The 17,973-nt window shown below is 40.1% G+C and overlaps 1 protein-coding gene across 1 annotated transcript in view; it reads left to right on the forward strand.

Annotated features, from left to right (window-relative positions):
* Window positions 1-17,973, forward strand: part of LOC136694709 (thyrotropin-releasing hormone-degrading ectoenzyme-like) — a 268,426-nt gene that overhangs the window by 224,039 nt on the left and 26,414 nt on the right. Inside the window, exons 14-16 of the mRNA XM_066668480.1 lie at window positions 1,221-1,368; window positions 5,694-5,791; window positions 6,476-6,583. Coding sequence (XP_066524577.1) covers window positions 1,221-1,368; window positions 5,694-5,791; window positions 6,476-6,583 — 354 coding nt within the window. The remainder of the gene's footprint in view (window positions 1-1,220; window positions 1,369-5,693; window positions 5,792-6,475; window positions 6,584-17,973) is intronic.

Consider the following 17,973-nt stretch of genomic DNA (forward strand, 5'->3'; position numbering starts at 1 on the left):
TGCTAACGTTGAAGCATTCATTTGCTTTCCATTTATGCATTTACATACTGTACACATGCATACATGTTCCTTCAAACACCAATGAACCAAAACATTAAGACCTATTAGATACCCTGGGATTAGTGATTGCTGGGAAATTGCTGGGCATGTCTGCAGTTTTCATACACCACTGGGGCGAACAGATTACTTGGTGAGCTAATAGGAGAACTATGGACAAATCAATGAGCAGCAAACTAACAAAAGCAACAGCAATGTTTCAGATCCCATATCCCTTTAAGAGCCTCTGCTGTGTGTGTGTTTGTTTGAGCGAGAGAAAGAGAGAGTGTACACCAATCAACCATAACATTGAGATGGCATCTGTGTACATACACTCATTGTCCACCTGTGGCACAGCATACTTTGTTAACCCCCTTTTGATCTGTTTTTTCAATGTTCAGCACCCCCACAAGACCACCACACAGCAGGTATGATTTGGGTGGTGGATCAGTGACACTGCTGGACTGAGAATAGTCCACCAACCAAAAGTATCCAGCCAAAAGAGTCCACTGATGGAAGACTAGAGAATGACCAACACAATCTGTGCAGCGACCGATGAGCTACTGTCCCTGACTTTACACCTACAATGTGGTAGGTGTGTCTAATAGAGTGGACACAGAGTTTAAATATTCCAGCAGCACTGCTGTGTCTGATCCACTCGTAAGAACACAACCCACACTGACACACCACAACCACGTCAGTGTCACAGCAGCATTAAAAATGATCCACCACCTCATAGATACCTGATCTATGGTGGTCCCATGGGGGTCCTGACCACTGAGTAAACAAAGTATGCAGAGCAACAGATGGAGGCCTGTCTCTAAGTATAAAACTACAAAGTTCGTCTATGGTCAGTGGAGCTCAGAGAATGGAAAGTGAGTGTAAAACTTTAAGGTCATCTTAAAGTTATGGCTAATCAGTATAATGGAAGCTTATTGGTTGTTAATCGCTGCACAGTGGTGATTAAAAACCGTGTTAACTCTTGTTTTTTGTTTTGTTTGTTTACATATTGACTATTATATTGTCGACTCGTATTTATAACAAAATGCATTGTTTTAAAAAAATTGTTCTAGATAAATCAGTGCATACACTGAGGTGCCAAAGTCTTAGTCTCTCTCTCTCTCTCTCTCTCTCTCTCTCTCTCTCTCTCTCTCTCTCTCTCTCTCTTTCTCTCTCTCTCTCAGGGCGGGTTATCTTCCTCAGAATGTGCCCCTACAGATTATCTCGTATCTTTCTGAGGAGAGTGAGTTTTTGCCGTGGCATGCTGCCAGTCGGGCTCTTTACCAACTGGACAAACTGCTGGACCGCACTGAGGACTACAGCTTGTTTAGTGTGAGTCACACTCATCATTTCAACTACACATACATAAAGGAAAACAGTGGGTTGTACTCTGTCAGAAACACTATAGCTAAAAATCTCTGCTAAAATAGCTGCCATTCTAAAATGTGTACAAAAATCACACTGAACAGAATAATAGCATGTGTTAATAACACCTTAGCAACCACCTGGGATATCATACAATCACCTAAGAACGTTAACAACCAATTAAACTACAGGAAAATGTTCATACGTGTTTAGTTTCACACACATTTGATTTGACCTTGCGGGTTTCCAAGGTGTTTGTGTGTGTGTGTGTATTTATCTCTTTGTTTACATGGATTAGCTGCAGATTTTAGTCATGCATGTGCATTAAAGTGCTGGCCGGCGTCAGTGTTTACAGCAGTGTTCAGAGGCTTAATTCTGTTCTTGCGTCTGATTCAACACAATGTCACAGATATGAAGAGAGTAGAAAAGAAGATGTTAATGAATTGTGGGTATTTGTTTGGTTGAGATCCTCAGGTCTCTTTTGTGAAACTGCAAAGAGAAATTCGCACAAATTAACATTAAATGTTTAACTGACCTGATTTAACTGGCTTTATTAATTCATGTAAAACAGTTCGAGTTCGAGTACACTACCCAGCAGTACACTTAAAAATAATGTAGTACTAAAAATGTCCATGGCACACATAAGGATGAGGCCAACTCATAAACACATGGAGCTCCTAGGATGGATGTACTGACCTTCCCTCTGTTCCTTTTTATATTTGTTTCTCCCACCAAGCAGATGTTTTGAGAGAGGTGTAGGGCTGCTAACAGCTGGAGTAGATTAGTTAAATCTCAGAGACATCTGAGAGAGTCTTAATGTATCTTCACTGTCACTCTCAGCTTGTGTGTGCGTGTGTTGCGAGTGTGTGTGTGTGTGTGTGTGTCAGGAATATCATGTTGTGGGGGAAAAAAACCTGTTTACATACTCTCATTCTGGGGACTTCTTTACCTTGCCGGCACCACAAGCTGGTCCTTAGAATGTAAGGGAAGACATTTTAAGGTTAGTGTAAAGTTAGGTTTAGGGTAACATTTAGATTTAGGATTAGGGTTCATTACTAGGGGTGGGACTTGATTAAAAAAACATAATCAAATTAATTAGAAGCTTTATAATTAATTAATTGAAATTAATCACATTTTAATCACATTTCAATATTTAGCATGAGAAATATTGAATTACGTTTGGTTGAGTAATGAATCAACGAGCATAAGCTTAAATTCAAAATCTTGTTTATTTTCTCACCTACTACCAGTGAATTGGTCAATTTGTCTGACGTGGACTTTGACATCTTGTTTCTGAATGTGAACCTCAACATGTGGTTGAGTGTTGACTGGTGACAAAATATATCATTTACAAGTATTTCTTACGTACAGTTCATGTATTGTTCATGTCCACATCCGAGTGAAATTTACTTCCGCTAAATCACAGCTTAGGATTTACTCTATTAAAGAAACTGTTAGGATATCACACGTAGTTCCAGCTGAAAAACATTATAGAATGACTGTTTAATGCAAAGGGTGGGCTGTTAACAGTAACAAGGAGGGTTTTAAAAGTCCAAATACTCTTTAAATACATTAAAAATATATCTTTCCTCTACTTCACGGAAATTCGTTTTTCGCAGGTGGTCTTGGAATGCATCCCCCATGAAAAACGAGGGATCACTGTACTGTTAACATCACTGACCTGTGCGCTAGCCCCAACATGTTTTGCGTTGAGGTGGTAACGAATGGTGGAAGTGCTTCTGTGATTAGCAAATAACAACATGTTTGTTTGTACTTCCATCTGGAAGTTTCTTGTATTTAAATTTCCCATCCACCAGCGTAGTCTCTTCCGTCATCTCCATCATGTTCAATTTTTTTTTTTTTGTTATTTTCCCTGTAATTAATTAATCAAAATTAAAATGTTAAAGTCCCACCCCTATTAATTACATTAATATAAATGTATGTAATGAATCAAAATACAAGGGTGTTGGACTTTGTCCGCAAACCTCCACTGTAATGTGTTAAATGATTTATTTACATTATTTTATTTTATTATTATTATTTTTTTTTGTATAGAATCCTTAATTAAATTTTTAACCCCTCTGTTCAACAAAGGATCCTGAAAGACTGAGGTTGGCAACCCTTGTCTTTATCTAAACATTACACACACGCATTCACACATCCACAAACACACAGTCACACTCACAGACAATCACACAAACACACAGTCACAAAAAAAGCACAATCATGCAAACACACAAACTCAAAAACACCACACACACGGCTAATCACTTGGTTCAGATTAATCTCAGTGCTGAGAGGTTAAACATCTCTTTGTGTAGTTCCACTGCGACAAAAACACAACTCTCTGTGTGTGTGTGTGTGTGTGTGTGTGTGTGTGTGTGTGTGTGTTCATCCAAATTCAATTGCTGCGTAGCAGGATCTAATTTTAATCATTCCCTAGTCTCGGTAAAGGAGCGTGAAGGAGAGAAGCTACGCTAAATTAGCCATAACATTACCTGCTGTGTCATTTCCCCTGGACCGTATGGAGAACACACACACACCCACACACACACAGAGCGAGCATTGGGTTTACACAATGCAAGGACCTCAGATAACATGGCAAACACAAATACTCTGCGTGTGCATAAAGGAACACTGTTTTTGTTTATATTTAACTGCGAGAAATCTGAGAGTAAATATGCCTCAGAAACAGATTGAAGATATTCTCAAAATGATCACAGCTTCACGGTGGCAGAACAGGTAGTGTGGCTGTAACGCAGTTCCAGGGTTTGAGCCTCACCTCTGGTCGGCCTCCATAAAGAGTTTGGTTCCTACCCACGTCTGTGTGAAACTGTCCACAGGTGTGAGAGACTTTAATTAGTGTGATCCCTCTGACCGAGTGCTGCGCTGTCCAGGGTGTGCTCCAGCCTTGCTCCCAATGTTCTGTAGCCTTCAGACCCATCACCACCCTGATGAGGATGAAGAGATTATGGAAGAGTAATAAATGAATGATGACGACCTCTGTATTCCAAACGGTCCCAATGACCACCCTGGCTCCTTCAGTTAGTTAATCGTAATCTTCAGTGCTTTAACCATAATTAAAACCTCAGGAACCTAAGAGAATTGAAATTAACAGTGGATTTACAAAGTCTCTCTCTCGCTCTGCTTTTTCTCACTCACTCCAAAACTTAACTTTCCAAGCATAACACTACTTAGAGTCATAGGCCTTTTTGTGAATATGCACAGGAAATCCACACACAGATACACACGTGCGCACACACACACACACACACACGTCTGTCATTGCTGTTATCTCCCCGTTCAGTCCCTCTGTTCCACACATTGCACATTAGCAGTGTTCATTTAGCAGTCAATCAGCACAGAGCCGTATTCTCTCTCCACAGTGACTCATTCCTCCTCATTACTCAAACCTCGGCTTAAAGCCTGCGTCCAAAGCGTCCGAAAATTTAACCACACACTAATCCCGCCTTAAACTCTGCTGCTAATCTGCTGCTTAATTGAAAACCTGTGTGTGTTAAATTGTTTTCTGCACCAGACTCTGTCCTAGCTACACACCAGCCATGCTGATATGTCACTTTCTCTCTCTCTCTCTCTCTCTCTCTCTCTCTCTCTCTCTCTCTCTCTCTCTCTCTCTCTTTCTCTCTCTCTCTCTCTGTCTCTCTTTCTCTCTTTCACTCTCTTTCTCACTGAATTTTCCGTGAAGCAGTCTGTAACAAATGGGAGAAATTATGTTTATCCAGATGTTGATATATTAATTTTTAGTTATCTCAGTGGAGCTGCCTGTACTGGACTTCAGACACTACACACACTCACTGGTCTCTCTTCTTTCATCTGGGAAACGATAAAGAACTACCAGAGCTTGGATTACAAGGTTCAGAGGCAGTTCCTCTCCTCAGATTATTGGACAACTCAGTATGCACTAAACACGTTATGATACATCATCCTCTTTAGTCTCAAGATCTGGTTACGTACTGCACAGTGTCACTTTTATTTGCACATGCTATTTTTTTGCCCTAGACACTTTAGTGCAACTCTCTGTGGTACAGCTCTCAAATACACTGCACATAGATCCACTCCTGTGCTCTCAACTGTTTACAGTGGCGCATGTACATGTGAATACTGCTGACTGTATGTGTAAATGTTTGTCATTTTTCTGTGGATAACATTACAGACGTAATAATTTCATCGGTTTCACTGAAGAAAATAAAGATCTCTCTCTCTCTCTCTCTCTCTCTCTCTCTCTCTCTCTCTCTCTCTCTCTCTCTCTCTCTCTCTCTCTCTGTACACAGGATTATGTATTAAAGCAGGTAGCTCCTAAGTATCATAAGCTGGGCTGGCCAAGTGCCTCAGTGGACGGCTCCTTCCTGCAGGCCACCTATCAGACAGAGTGAGTAACACTGAGAATTCTGCAAATGTCTGGTGTTCTAAATGTTCTTGTAGTTCTGAGACTTTGACGAAGCTGCATCTGGTCTCATCAATAAAGCTTACTGGAATACTGAGTACCTCTGGGTTCAGAGTCACTCTACCGTTCATGCTCTAACTTCCCTAATTTAGTAAATCACAGACTACATTGTGATTCTCCTGCTCTCAAACTAATGACACAGTCATACATTCAGATGAGGCCGACAGACAGAGCCCTTATTCTCCCTTTATGCAAATACCTGTTACTACGGTTACGCTGTGTGTCTTTCATTTCTGAGTTAAAGTGAGAAGACTGTGAAAGGTGTAAACAAATGTTATTTAACAGGGGAAATCACAGACATTCTTAACCTGATTCATATTCCCAGTCACTTCATTTAAACCAATATATAATGTATATTGTCTGTTGTGGAGAATTCCCTTTGCTAGCCTGTGCTTCTCGGCAGGTAAAGCAAATCATCTCAGCTTAAAAACAGCATTTGGGCTTGGGGCATTGCTACAGACGGAGCACAAATTCAACTCTGATTTCTCAGTTCTTTGTGGCAGGAATGTGTTTAATTCATTACTCTTCTCTCCTGCATCCTTCACTTCCTTCTCTCTCTCTCTCTCTCTCTCTCTCTCTCTCTCTCTCTCTCTCTCTCTCTCTCTGTAGAGAGCTGCAGAGGGAGGTGATAATGTTGGCTTGTAGCTTCGGGAATAAACACTGCCATCGCCAGGCTGTGTCCCTCATCTCTGAATGGATATCCAGCAACAAGAACAGGTAAACACACACACACACACACACACACACACGCACACACACACACACATGCACACACATCATTCATTACAATATGAACTGCTATTGAACAAAGTATGTGTAGCTACAGCTTTATTGTTATAGTTATGACAATAAAAATAAACACTAAATTGCATAGAGTTGTAACTTCTGTAACTTTATTACTGTACGGATGAATCCTACTTACCACTGTCCTGTTCAGGCAATTGTTACTATCTGTCCAGTTTCAATCAAAACACCATCCAGGAGCTATACATCTGCTCAACATTCTTCTACCAGCTGCTTCAAAACATGTCTATGTATATATAGCTTGTAAGTCCTATGCTAAATTTAATTGAACATTATAAATGTGACACTGTTGGTTGTCTCTGTTCCACACGTTGAGCTGCTAGTGAGCAATCAGGAGTGTAACAGCTGGGTGTGAACATAACAACAACAGTAACATTAGTGTTAAACTAAATGTATCTTAACAATTCTATTGTTATTTATGCACTGAGAAATATTTTGTCTTTATATAGAATATATAGCACGCCTGCACGTAGTGTGTGTAGTGGATAGAGTGCGAGGTGTGTGTGGTATATGTATGTGTGTGTGGCAAGTGTAATGTTCGAGGCGAGTGCAGTCCTGACAGCAGGTGTTTGTTGTTCTTTATTTATTTTATTTTTTTTGAAAGGCGGCTAATGTCAGCGAGTGAGTGCATTAGCTCTGGAGCACGCGTGTGGGCTGTGTGTGTGTGTGTGTGTGGGTGTGTGTGCGCTGACAGTTTGAGATGTGATCAATAGAGTCGGCTCGGGAAGCTCGCCGTGTCCATGGCAACGGCTATTTGTTCGTCTAATGTTTTCTCCCTGAACAGAGACACGACTCTAATCCACCGGCAAACACCACACGCCATCAGTACAGTGTAACGACTAAAACACAGCTTAAGGGCTGTAAGCGAAGATCTAGAGGTGTGTGTGTGTATAAATGTCCTCCTCCTTTTATGTGTAGTTCAGCTAGAATATAATTTGTATAATCTTTAAACTAAAGCATGAAATGAAATTGAATTCTCTGGAGCAACTGCACATTAGCCTAAAAACACTAGGCTCAGTGCAACACATGAGTTAGAGCGGTATAAAGCCCCGAACATAGATCCAAAATAAATCACCCGGTATCAGTTCCCGACTCCATTAAAGATCTTGTAGTTGCCATGAAATGTCCACAGTAATGAATGGCATCAAATTAGGGCCAAATGTTTGAGAACCAAGAAACAGAATCCATAACCAAGAAATTAAGTTTTGAAAACTAAAAATCAGAATCCATATCTCATCATCCTTTCATTCATTGTCTGTAACCGCTCAGGGTCGTTCAGTTTAGGGTGGCCGTGGGTCCGGAGCCTACCTGGAATCACTGGGCTCAAGGCAGGAACACACCCTGGAGAGGGTGCCAGTCCTTCATAGGGCAACACACACACACACATTCAAACCTATGGACACTTCTGAGTCATGGAGGAAACCGGAGCACCCAGAGTAAACCCAAACAGACACAGGGAGAACACACCAAATTCCTCACAGAGGTAATACATGCTCCGGTTTCCTCCCACAGTCCAAAAACACACGTTGGTAGGTGGATTGGTGACTCAAAAAAAATTGTCCGTAAGTGTGAGTGTGTGAGTGAATTAGTGTGTGTGTGTGTGTGTGTTGCCCGGTGAAGGACTGGCGCCCCCTCCAGGGTGTATTCCTGCCTTGCACCCAATGATTCCAGGTAGGCTCTGGCCACTGCGACCCTGAACTGGATAAGGGTGACAGATAATGAATGAATGAATGAATGAATGAAGTAAATATGGAAATATTCTCTTTATAAACCGTTTTTTAAAACGCTCTATTTTTATACTGAGACTCATATTCTCCTTTTCAAATCTTAATTTCTTTTTATAGATTCCATTATTTGGTTCTCAAACCCTTTGGCCCTAATTTGACACCACAGCCATGTTCCTATATTTAATATAATGCCTTCTCAGAAGATTACAGGCTGTTACTGCGGCAAAGAGCAATAAAATCCCAATTTATGCCCTTCATTTCTAATGATTTTTACAGTGTAATTGTGCATTAGAAAACAGCCAAATGTGAGGAACGATGAAGGAGTGATCCTTCATTAGAAGGAGTGTCTGTATTGAAGAGCCAGTAAAAACCTGGCCTTGGCGCTTTATGGACTTGCCAAAAGCATTATTGTAGAGGTTGTTTTTTTTTTTAACATCTGAGTTGTGACCCATCCATTTCTCCTCCTTTATCTCCACTGCCTTGGTACTGACCTCCCCCTCCCTCTCCTGGAGTGGAGGAATAAAAATCATATTCAATATTCAAGGATGAGCACCTAGCGCAATAAAAGAGCAATGGCTCTGTCCTTTGGCTTTATAGTGAAGGTGATAATGTGGAGAGATCGGCCCCATCACACCCTTCATGCTCAGAGAAAATGAGAATCAGCACCACGTCCCATAATGCTCGACGGCGGAGATGTCACCCATAGCAAAGCCAGGGCTGTCATGATTACTCGATTCAGCTCATGCATTGTCTGATAAACGTTGAGTAGCTCACCTTAGATGGTGAGATATTAGTGTTGCAATAATGTGCTATTACTAAGTAATTACATACAGTTAGAAAAGTAATATAAAATTATGCCTTATTAATTCGGTAAGGAAATTGAGTTTCTGCATTAAACAAAGTTGTGGCAGTGAACACAAACACACACACACACAGGCACCCAGCTATCCACAGTACCCAATGAGCAGTTGGGTTTTAGCTGTCCTGCTCAAGGACACCTAACCGTGGATGTTGAGGGAGGAGACAGCGTTCCTCCTTCACTCCAGAATTCTGCTGCACGTCTCTCACACACTCACATGCATCACCATATTACACCTGTTCTCCAGCATCTCCACTGGCTTCCGGTCAAATATTGTATTCAATTCAAAATTCTCCTACTTACCTATAAAGCTCTTATCAATCTCTTGTCTGATCTTCTTCTTCCCTATAAACCCTCCCACACCCTCAGGCCCTGCACTGAGGGGCTACTCACCATTCCTGCTTTCAATCTGCAAGGTTTTTTTTCTAGATTTGCACCTAGAATGTGGATTTCTCTTCCTCCTCTGCTTAAACGATCTAAACCTCTCTCCATATTCAAGTCTAATCTTAAATCATATCTTTACACACTCACATATAATCTGCCTTCCACTATGTCCTGTCCTGCTATATCTACTTATGTCTATGTGTAAGTATCACAGTGTTCTTGTTAGCTGTCTTCCTATTGTGTATTACAAATTGTAAGTGTCTTTGGGTTCCTGAAAAGTGCTACATATGTACAAGATATTATTATTATTTATCACTCCCTCCTCTCCCTTTTTCCTCTCAGTCAAAAAGGTTGAACAGGTGACCTTATGGTCTCAAGCCATGCTTCTTTGATCTTTAGGCCACAGCTGAATCTCATTTCCATTCTGTAAACACAGGGTTTACTCTTTCTATTAAAGCCATTAATGTCATAAAACTATAAAACTATATCAGAAAAGTTTTCAATGTCAGTTCAGGAAGAAGGCTCCTGTTTAATGACCTGGAATTCCTAATATGGGCATGACAACGACTAAAGGAAGCCCTGGTCAGATTTGAACAGGAATTCCCGAAGAAGAAAACCGCTTCATCTGTTATGCAGTTATGCAGGGTTCGTTCCTCAGTTTGATCCTTCACACTTCTTATGACCTCTTACAGAGGCAGTTTTCTTCGCTACTGTGGCTAAAAAACTCTCAGAGGCCCTTTTCGGAATAATCTAGAATCAGCAGGTCTTTATCGGCTGATGTAGAAACACAAACATGAGTTCACTCACTTTAATGCCTTTAAACCTCCAGAGGCTGGAATGTCTTTTCCCAGCTTTCTTTATACAAACATCTCTCTCTGAGACACACACACACACACACACACACACACACACACACAGGCTCGGTGTCTCTTTGTGTGTCAGTTTGTTTTTAGGTTTTGGATCTCACCTTTAGCCACTCTGCTCTGACAAAATCACAATTCCCTAGATTTCAGTTTCAGAATAAAACATCTATTAAACATTTACTCTGATATTATTCCTCAAAGGTATATTCTGCTGGTACATGATTTAGCATGGATCCTAACCAACCAGGTCTTGGCATGCATTCACATATATTTGATCAAAAGCCATTATCAGGCTCCAAACAATGTGTATAATATGTTTTGTCTTCATAAAATGTGTAAAATAAAAATAATAATCTCACCTGGACATACATAAGAATTTGCCTACCCAGTGTGAAAATACAGCCCCTGCACCCACCCAATTCATAACCTTAAACACAACCCACCAGGAGATGCCACAGGAACGCCCTCTGAAGTCAGACGCATGGAAATTTACAATGCAGCCCACAAGCAGCCAACATGATCAAACCGTCCCTCAACAGCAAAATAACAAATAATAACGTACAAACTATACTTGATTCTAATATTAACAAAATTTGTAAACAACGATAATGAACATGTGCTATTTTGTTATATTTCTGTTCAAAAACACCAAGAGAAAGGTTAAAAACGACACGGCGTGACATAAAAAGCTTGACAGCCTGCTTTTATTTATTTTAACCTCCCACACAAACCACACAAACAAATCAAGTCAAGGGAATGAGTTGGACCTCAGAGAAAAATACTACCTGACTTGCACTTGAAAGCAGCATAAGTCAAAACTCCAAAAGCGTAGAGGTTCCAAGATTTCAAGAAACAGCACCACCAGTGGACACACTCTGTGCATTACCTACTGATTATGACAAATCTTAACAATTATAATGTAGAAATGTTACATTGTCCTAATGTAAACATGTCAATAAACTAAGAAGCTCGCTTCAAGAGACGTGAAACTCCTAGCTCTACATTTACCAGACAAAAGAGCACCCCAAATATGTTTTTGTATGTGTTTCTGTATGATAATTAATAAATACCCATTAACTAGTAGCGATCTTTCACTAAATCCCTGCAATGTGTTAGACACCCAAAGAAGAATTACAGAAAGTGCAGTAAACTGATGTTACACAGTGCTGCCCTTCTGAGTTTACACTTAAACAGGGTTAAGGTATGTGGATGTTTTTTCACACTGGGTAGGTGCTAGAAAGTCACATGTATGTCATTGAATGGTGAACAATGTTTGGTACACATCGTACACATCCTGGGACTGGTCTTTCACTCAAATATGTACAAATTTAAGTTGAGACCAGACTGAAAAAACATTGAGATGCTTAAGACAGAAATAATAAGCCCTTGCACAGAATATTTCCTAGCCCTGAGCTTGTCTTATTCAATAAAACAGCTCCAACCTTCACAGAATAATCAGTAAACAATAAAAGCATGTTTTCTGTACAGGATGTGATCATATATTTTTGTTTAGAAATGTAACAAGAAATATGATATGTCCCAGGGCACTCAACTCTTACCTTTTCTTATCATTAAAATATTCACAGATTTCAAAACTGTGGTAGAGACTCATGGAAAATGTTACTGTTCAATGGTGGATTTGTTCCAGAAAATGTCAGGTTTAATACTTGAGTTAATCCTGACTTTAGACCAGAATTAAGGCCCCGCTTTATTTTTAGCCCAGTTTCAGTCACCTTCCTATAGAACTGTTTCATTACTGATCTGCTCAGGTCTTAGACTGGGTTTAATCTCTCTCAGCCAAAGTGTCTTTCCACATTAATGCAGACCCCATGATGCCAGGTCACGGGCCTTGACTTTCCTTAATCACCTTGAATCAGACAGTGGTTCAACCTCAGCCAGTTTACTCACCTGTTGAAGTCTTCTGTGTGTTATCTCCTTAATTCCTGATATGAAGCTTTGCAGACTTCCCATTCTCATTCTTGATCTATTTTATTTTTATTTAATACTATGAATAATAATAAGAATGTAATAGATATGAATAAATATAATAATGATGATGATAAATAACAGTATGTCAAGGGGTGGTGGGGGGGGTTCAGTGTTGTTACTACATTTGCATTAATACATCAAGAAAATGATCTTAAAGTTAAAAAAATGGATTTAAACAAGCAAACAAATGTATATGATCACGCCTCACACTTCAGTGGTCCTTTATTGTTTCTCTGAAGCGTATTGTGTTCTGCAAATGTGTCAGAAACCACAGTGCATCAATCAATGAAGGAAGTATTAGCATCTTTACACATTCCTAGAAAGCAGAAAATACGCAGCAGTGTTATCGATTGATATATAATCGTTGTTGGAATGTATGCTATTCCAGACGATTTGTATAGGTCCATTCTTAATGACAGTCTCACACAGTGACAAGCTGCAGCTGGAAAAAGACAAGGCTTTCCTCGATATGTTGAGTTAAATAGAGTTAACCCAGGGCCTGCTCTCACTCTCAGACTCTGGCATAAATAAAAACCCTGCTCACTTGTTGAGAGACGTCCTCAGTGTATTAAATATGGCTTTTTGGCTATTCATCGAACAGAAGAGAGGAATAAGGAGCTTTGTGATTCACTCAATCCCTTTATCTTAGAGTAGAGACTCCTCTCAGTCATGGCTTTAAGCAGCTGACCTCAAGCTTACGAACAGGCTTCAAGCTTGAGTAAAACCCTGCCGCTTCATCTGACGTCAGCTGGCTCCTGACCTTGGCCTTGTTCAACACGGCAATCATCCCCGACTGAGCCCCTGCCATTACTAAGCTCCAAAACACATCCTCCAGGCCTCCATTACATTAAGCTTCATTTCCTGACATGTTATCCCTCTATTTTCCACCAAACACAACAGATAGATATTTGACACAAAGCAAGAATTTTCAAGATGTTTCATTTCAGTTCAGAAGCTAGGAGCGAGAAACAGCGAACACATCTGTAACATTTTTTGTATCCATAACATAACACTTTGTAAATGTATAGTTGTCACAGACTGTAGTCTTTACGTGGCTTCGTCCCTGTTCCTTAATAGTCAAGACCCACACACACAGGGCCACCACAGAGCTGGTAAGCACTGATCTGGAGGGGTTTTAAAACTTCAGCAGCACTGCTGTGTCTGATCCACTCGTACCAGCACAACACACACTGACACACCACCATCACATCAGTGTCACTGCAGCGCTGAGAATGATCCCCCACCCACACCATACCTGCCCTGAGTGAGTGCAAAAACAAGGAGGTGTTAGTAATGTTGTGGTTGATCAATGTACGTTACACAAAAGACCTGACAATACCTGACTATGTAAACTGGTTAATTCTGGGATTTTAAAGCCGTTTGATTCTCCATCTTTAATAAGGAACTAGGTAAAGTTTGGGAAAAACAGAACTTGCTAAATCTACCTCTGAATCTTGAATTCATAAGGTTTATATAGGCATTAATAAAGCATTATATATTACACATCATTCTTCATAATGCTGTAACTGCACTTAAGTAGTTAGACTTGCATGCATTACACTACATTAGACACGAGTGCATGACGTCAAAAAGACGAGCTCAACATCCGTCCTTAAAAGATTTAAACTCTGCATCTTGCAAATACAGTTACGTCCCATGTGTCCTGTATTATTCATAACATCCTCACACTGAACAGGACTCGGATTTTTGGCTGAACGAAATCACACGGTATTTTGAGCTCCATCTTTGTCATAATGTACACTATGCCCTCAGTGTGGAACGGAGTGACACACACATACACACACACACACACACACACACACACATAGAGTTGCAAGGAGACAGACAGACAAAGGGAGGAAAAAATAAGAGGTGGGAGAGGTTTGGAGAAAAATGGAGAGAGAGAGAGAGAGAGAGAGAGAGAGAGAGAGAGGAAGAAGATGAGAGCAAAAAAGAAAAGGGAGAGACACAGTCCTAAATTCCAAATCTCAAGAATCTTGAGAGAGTTGTTTACTACACATCTCTCAAAACATCTGCTCATGAAACAACATCAAGAAACAAAGAGAGAGGGAGGGAGGGAGGGAGTGAACAGAAAGGAAGAGGGATGGAGGGACAGACTGAACAGGAATCGGAGGAAAGGGCAATGTCTCTCTGAAAGTGGTCACCACTTTTAACTCAGTTCCACGCGCTGATCATCTCTAACCCCATTAGACAGGACAGTCACAAACAGTGGAGTACATTTCTCCTGAGGAACAGCGTTCCTCTGACTCGTCCCAGTTTCAGGCGAACATCTCTCTGAAGACTCGATCTGTTCCCCTTTCTCGTGAGTTCTACGAGCAGAAACCATGTCTCAGCTGTTCGGCTGCTGCATTCCCATTTTTCCTCTTTAAAGAAATCTGTTTGCACATGGACCAGAGCCAAGCAAAACATACACTGGCGGTACACAGAGCTACCATTTACAGTCACTGAATTAATACGTGTCATATGTCAATACGTCAATCATTCCTTAAGTCAATACATCCGTTATTCAGTTGGTCCAATACTAAATCAATAAATCCTTTAATCCATTCATACAACCATACATATGCACATACATTCATCAATCCATCACTCATTTCATAAGTCAACATCCCAATGCATTTATGATTCACACAGTCCAATAATAGATCAGTTAATACTTTTTTAATCCAGCCAGCCATCTATCTATACTTCCAACCATCCATTAATCAATCAATGAGTTACTTAATCAATCTACATTTTGGCCAAAAAGTCTGCATTTTCCCTAACTGCAACTGAAATGTCAAGATTGCTTCTTTAGTTCAACACTGGAGCTACGAGGCTAATGTAGCTAACAATTATTAACATGTTGTTTTAAATCACATGATTGTGACAATGCACAAAACCCAGATGGTGGTTAAGAGGTGGAGGAGATTAAGTTGAGGAGCCCGTATTAGTGCCTGTGTTAGTTTAGATGTCATTACTAGAGTAATGTACAAACAGAAAATCACGACCTATGTTGGAGATGATGCTTGTTATAGAGTGTGGTATTTAAATTAGCTGCTATCAATGCTGTATAAGAACTGTCTTGTATAAGAACACAAATGAAAGCTCATCATAGTATTGAGTCATGAAACCTGTTTGTCAGCAGTGCGTTTGACCTCAATACCAAGATGCTCCTCGATGACTGTGTGATTTTCTGTTATTTTCTGGATTAATTGAGCAACAAAAACAGTCAGTGCCACAACGCCTCTCCACGCTAACGTCACGGTTGTTTAATTAATGTAAAATTAGGTTTTAAGTCCATCGCCAGTGGACACTCACAACCCCACAGAACTGAGCAAGATACAATACTCACTCCTCATAGACTGTACAATAAGTTCCACCTTAAATTCCTGCTGCACCACTTAAGGTGAAATGGGAAAACCTGTGAATAAAAAGCTGATTTCTGCCTCATGCATTTGTGAGAAGCTATTTGTACTTTGCAGAGATTCTCTTGGTGCTGTGGATTTGCGCTGATAATAGATTTAAAGTATCTACCAAAACCTACCCAGCTAAATTTGAACAAGAAGCTTCTGGACAGAAAGCTGCCTACAGTCTCGTCCTGACCACAGGCTGTGACTCACAAGCTATTTTTTTTTTCAGTCAAATTCATGTATTTTTCTCTCTCATGAACAGATTTTGGTACTTGATACAAGCTCCTCATGATTTATCAGCTGAAATGATTCTGAGGGATCATAAATGATGTAAACCACAGGCTTTATGAGAACGTGTGATAAAGCTTCGAACTATATATAGAAACTTATACCCTTATATGTATTTAATCAATTACCAATAATTATCAGTGATGATTAAACCCCTTAATAAAACCTGGAATGTTGCAGATAAACATGTAATTTTAACACACACCCAAAGTGTGCCATGTTTCGTGGCTAACTTTGCCATATTTGAGGGGGTGTAAATTAAAACATGAACTGTATTTATTTGTGTGTTTAAACAGACCATCTTGTGTTCCAGGTTCATTCTAATGTGGTTTTGGGCAGAAAATGATCTGTTTTCATCTGAAAACTGCTCAGCATTCATCCCTCAGTCGTCGATCACACTCTTTCTCTCCAGTCGTTTGTTTCTGCTCTTCCTTTTCCCAGCACGAGTACTCATCAGTAAACATTTAAACTTCTGTAATGCAGCTGGGCTCAGCAGAAAGAGACAAATTCCTCGACTCAAACTCATTCCAGATGGAAAGATTTCAAGTGCTCGAAAACAAGGGAAACAAGGGCAATTGTGCATCTTCTTTATCAGAGTGCTCTAAACGCTAGCGTCCTCCTCAGCCAGTTTGCAGCAGATTGATCAAACACGCTGCTAGGCACAATGTGGGCCATTGTCTGTTCCAGTGTCTGAACATCGCGGCTTTGATGAAGTGTAAAACTGACTTAGTGAACAATAGCAGATTACGCTGCTTGAGTAAAAACAAAGGAATACCACTCAGGAAATGGCCAAAGCGCTCCTGTCTCAGCTTTATTCCTCCTCTGGGTTTATACGTATTTCAAGTGCGAGCTTCTGTGGTTCTTTAAAACCAGAGAATACTAGGTGACATATTGCTACTGTCAGCACAGTACCTTGTATCTGCATATTTGTCATCTTTAAAAACTGTTTCCGTGCAACTGGACAAACAGAACCACTTCAAAGTGGCCTACATCTTGAAAGCTTATTGAATGTGAAGCTTCAAGTGTCGTTCTTTTCTTCTCCTCAGAAGTCACGATATGAGGATTTTGGCCTACAGCGATAGTCCATAATCTATTCATTGAGTTTATTCTGATGTCATTAAATATATTTAACTCATGCTATACATTTTTTATTTGCCATCTGTTACATTTTTATAATCTTCCTTAGGCAACACACACTCACTCAACCAATTGCTTTTGTCTAAGGTGTAACCGTGATGAATTATTGCTTTTTTGTCCCTCCAAAGAAGTTCCTGTTAGTCACTGTTGGTTTAATCTGTTAGCCAAGTCCCCCAGATCACACCATGCTAAAACTGGGAAGGTGATAAACTGCCCAAGTATTTTGCTGAGTGACAAGAAAGAAGAAGTGCATTTACATCCATCCATCCACCCAGAGAGTGTCCAGTTGTGGTCTCTTGGACCCTCAGTCTCAAATTGCTGATTCACCACAGGAGGTCCAACCAGTGATCTCATAACGATAAAGCCAACGTTTTTTTTTTAGCACGTTTTAGAAGGATGACTCTCCGCTTCATCTATTGTGGAAAGTACAGTCTACAAAACTAGCTCAAAATTAAGCCCAAATTCCAAAACTATTAGGTACATTTTAAAGCATTTTTGTATAATGTATAATTACAAATCGAAATTCAAACATTTTTTCATTTTAGGTAACTGTTGCATAGTATTAAAAATGACAATTGACATTTTATTACAAAAAAATGTTTTGTTTAAAGTTTTAATATGCTATACATTCTCAGTCGCTAAC

This window comes from Hoplias malabaricus, chromosome 4, assembly GCF_029633855.1.
Source record: "Hoplias malabaricus isolate fHopMal1 chromosome 4, fHopMal1.hap1, whole genome shotgun sequence".
Taxonomy (NCBI): domain Eukaryota; kingdom Metazoa; phylum Chordata; class Actinopteri; order Characiformes; family Erythrinidae; genus Hoplias; species Hoplias malabaricus.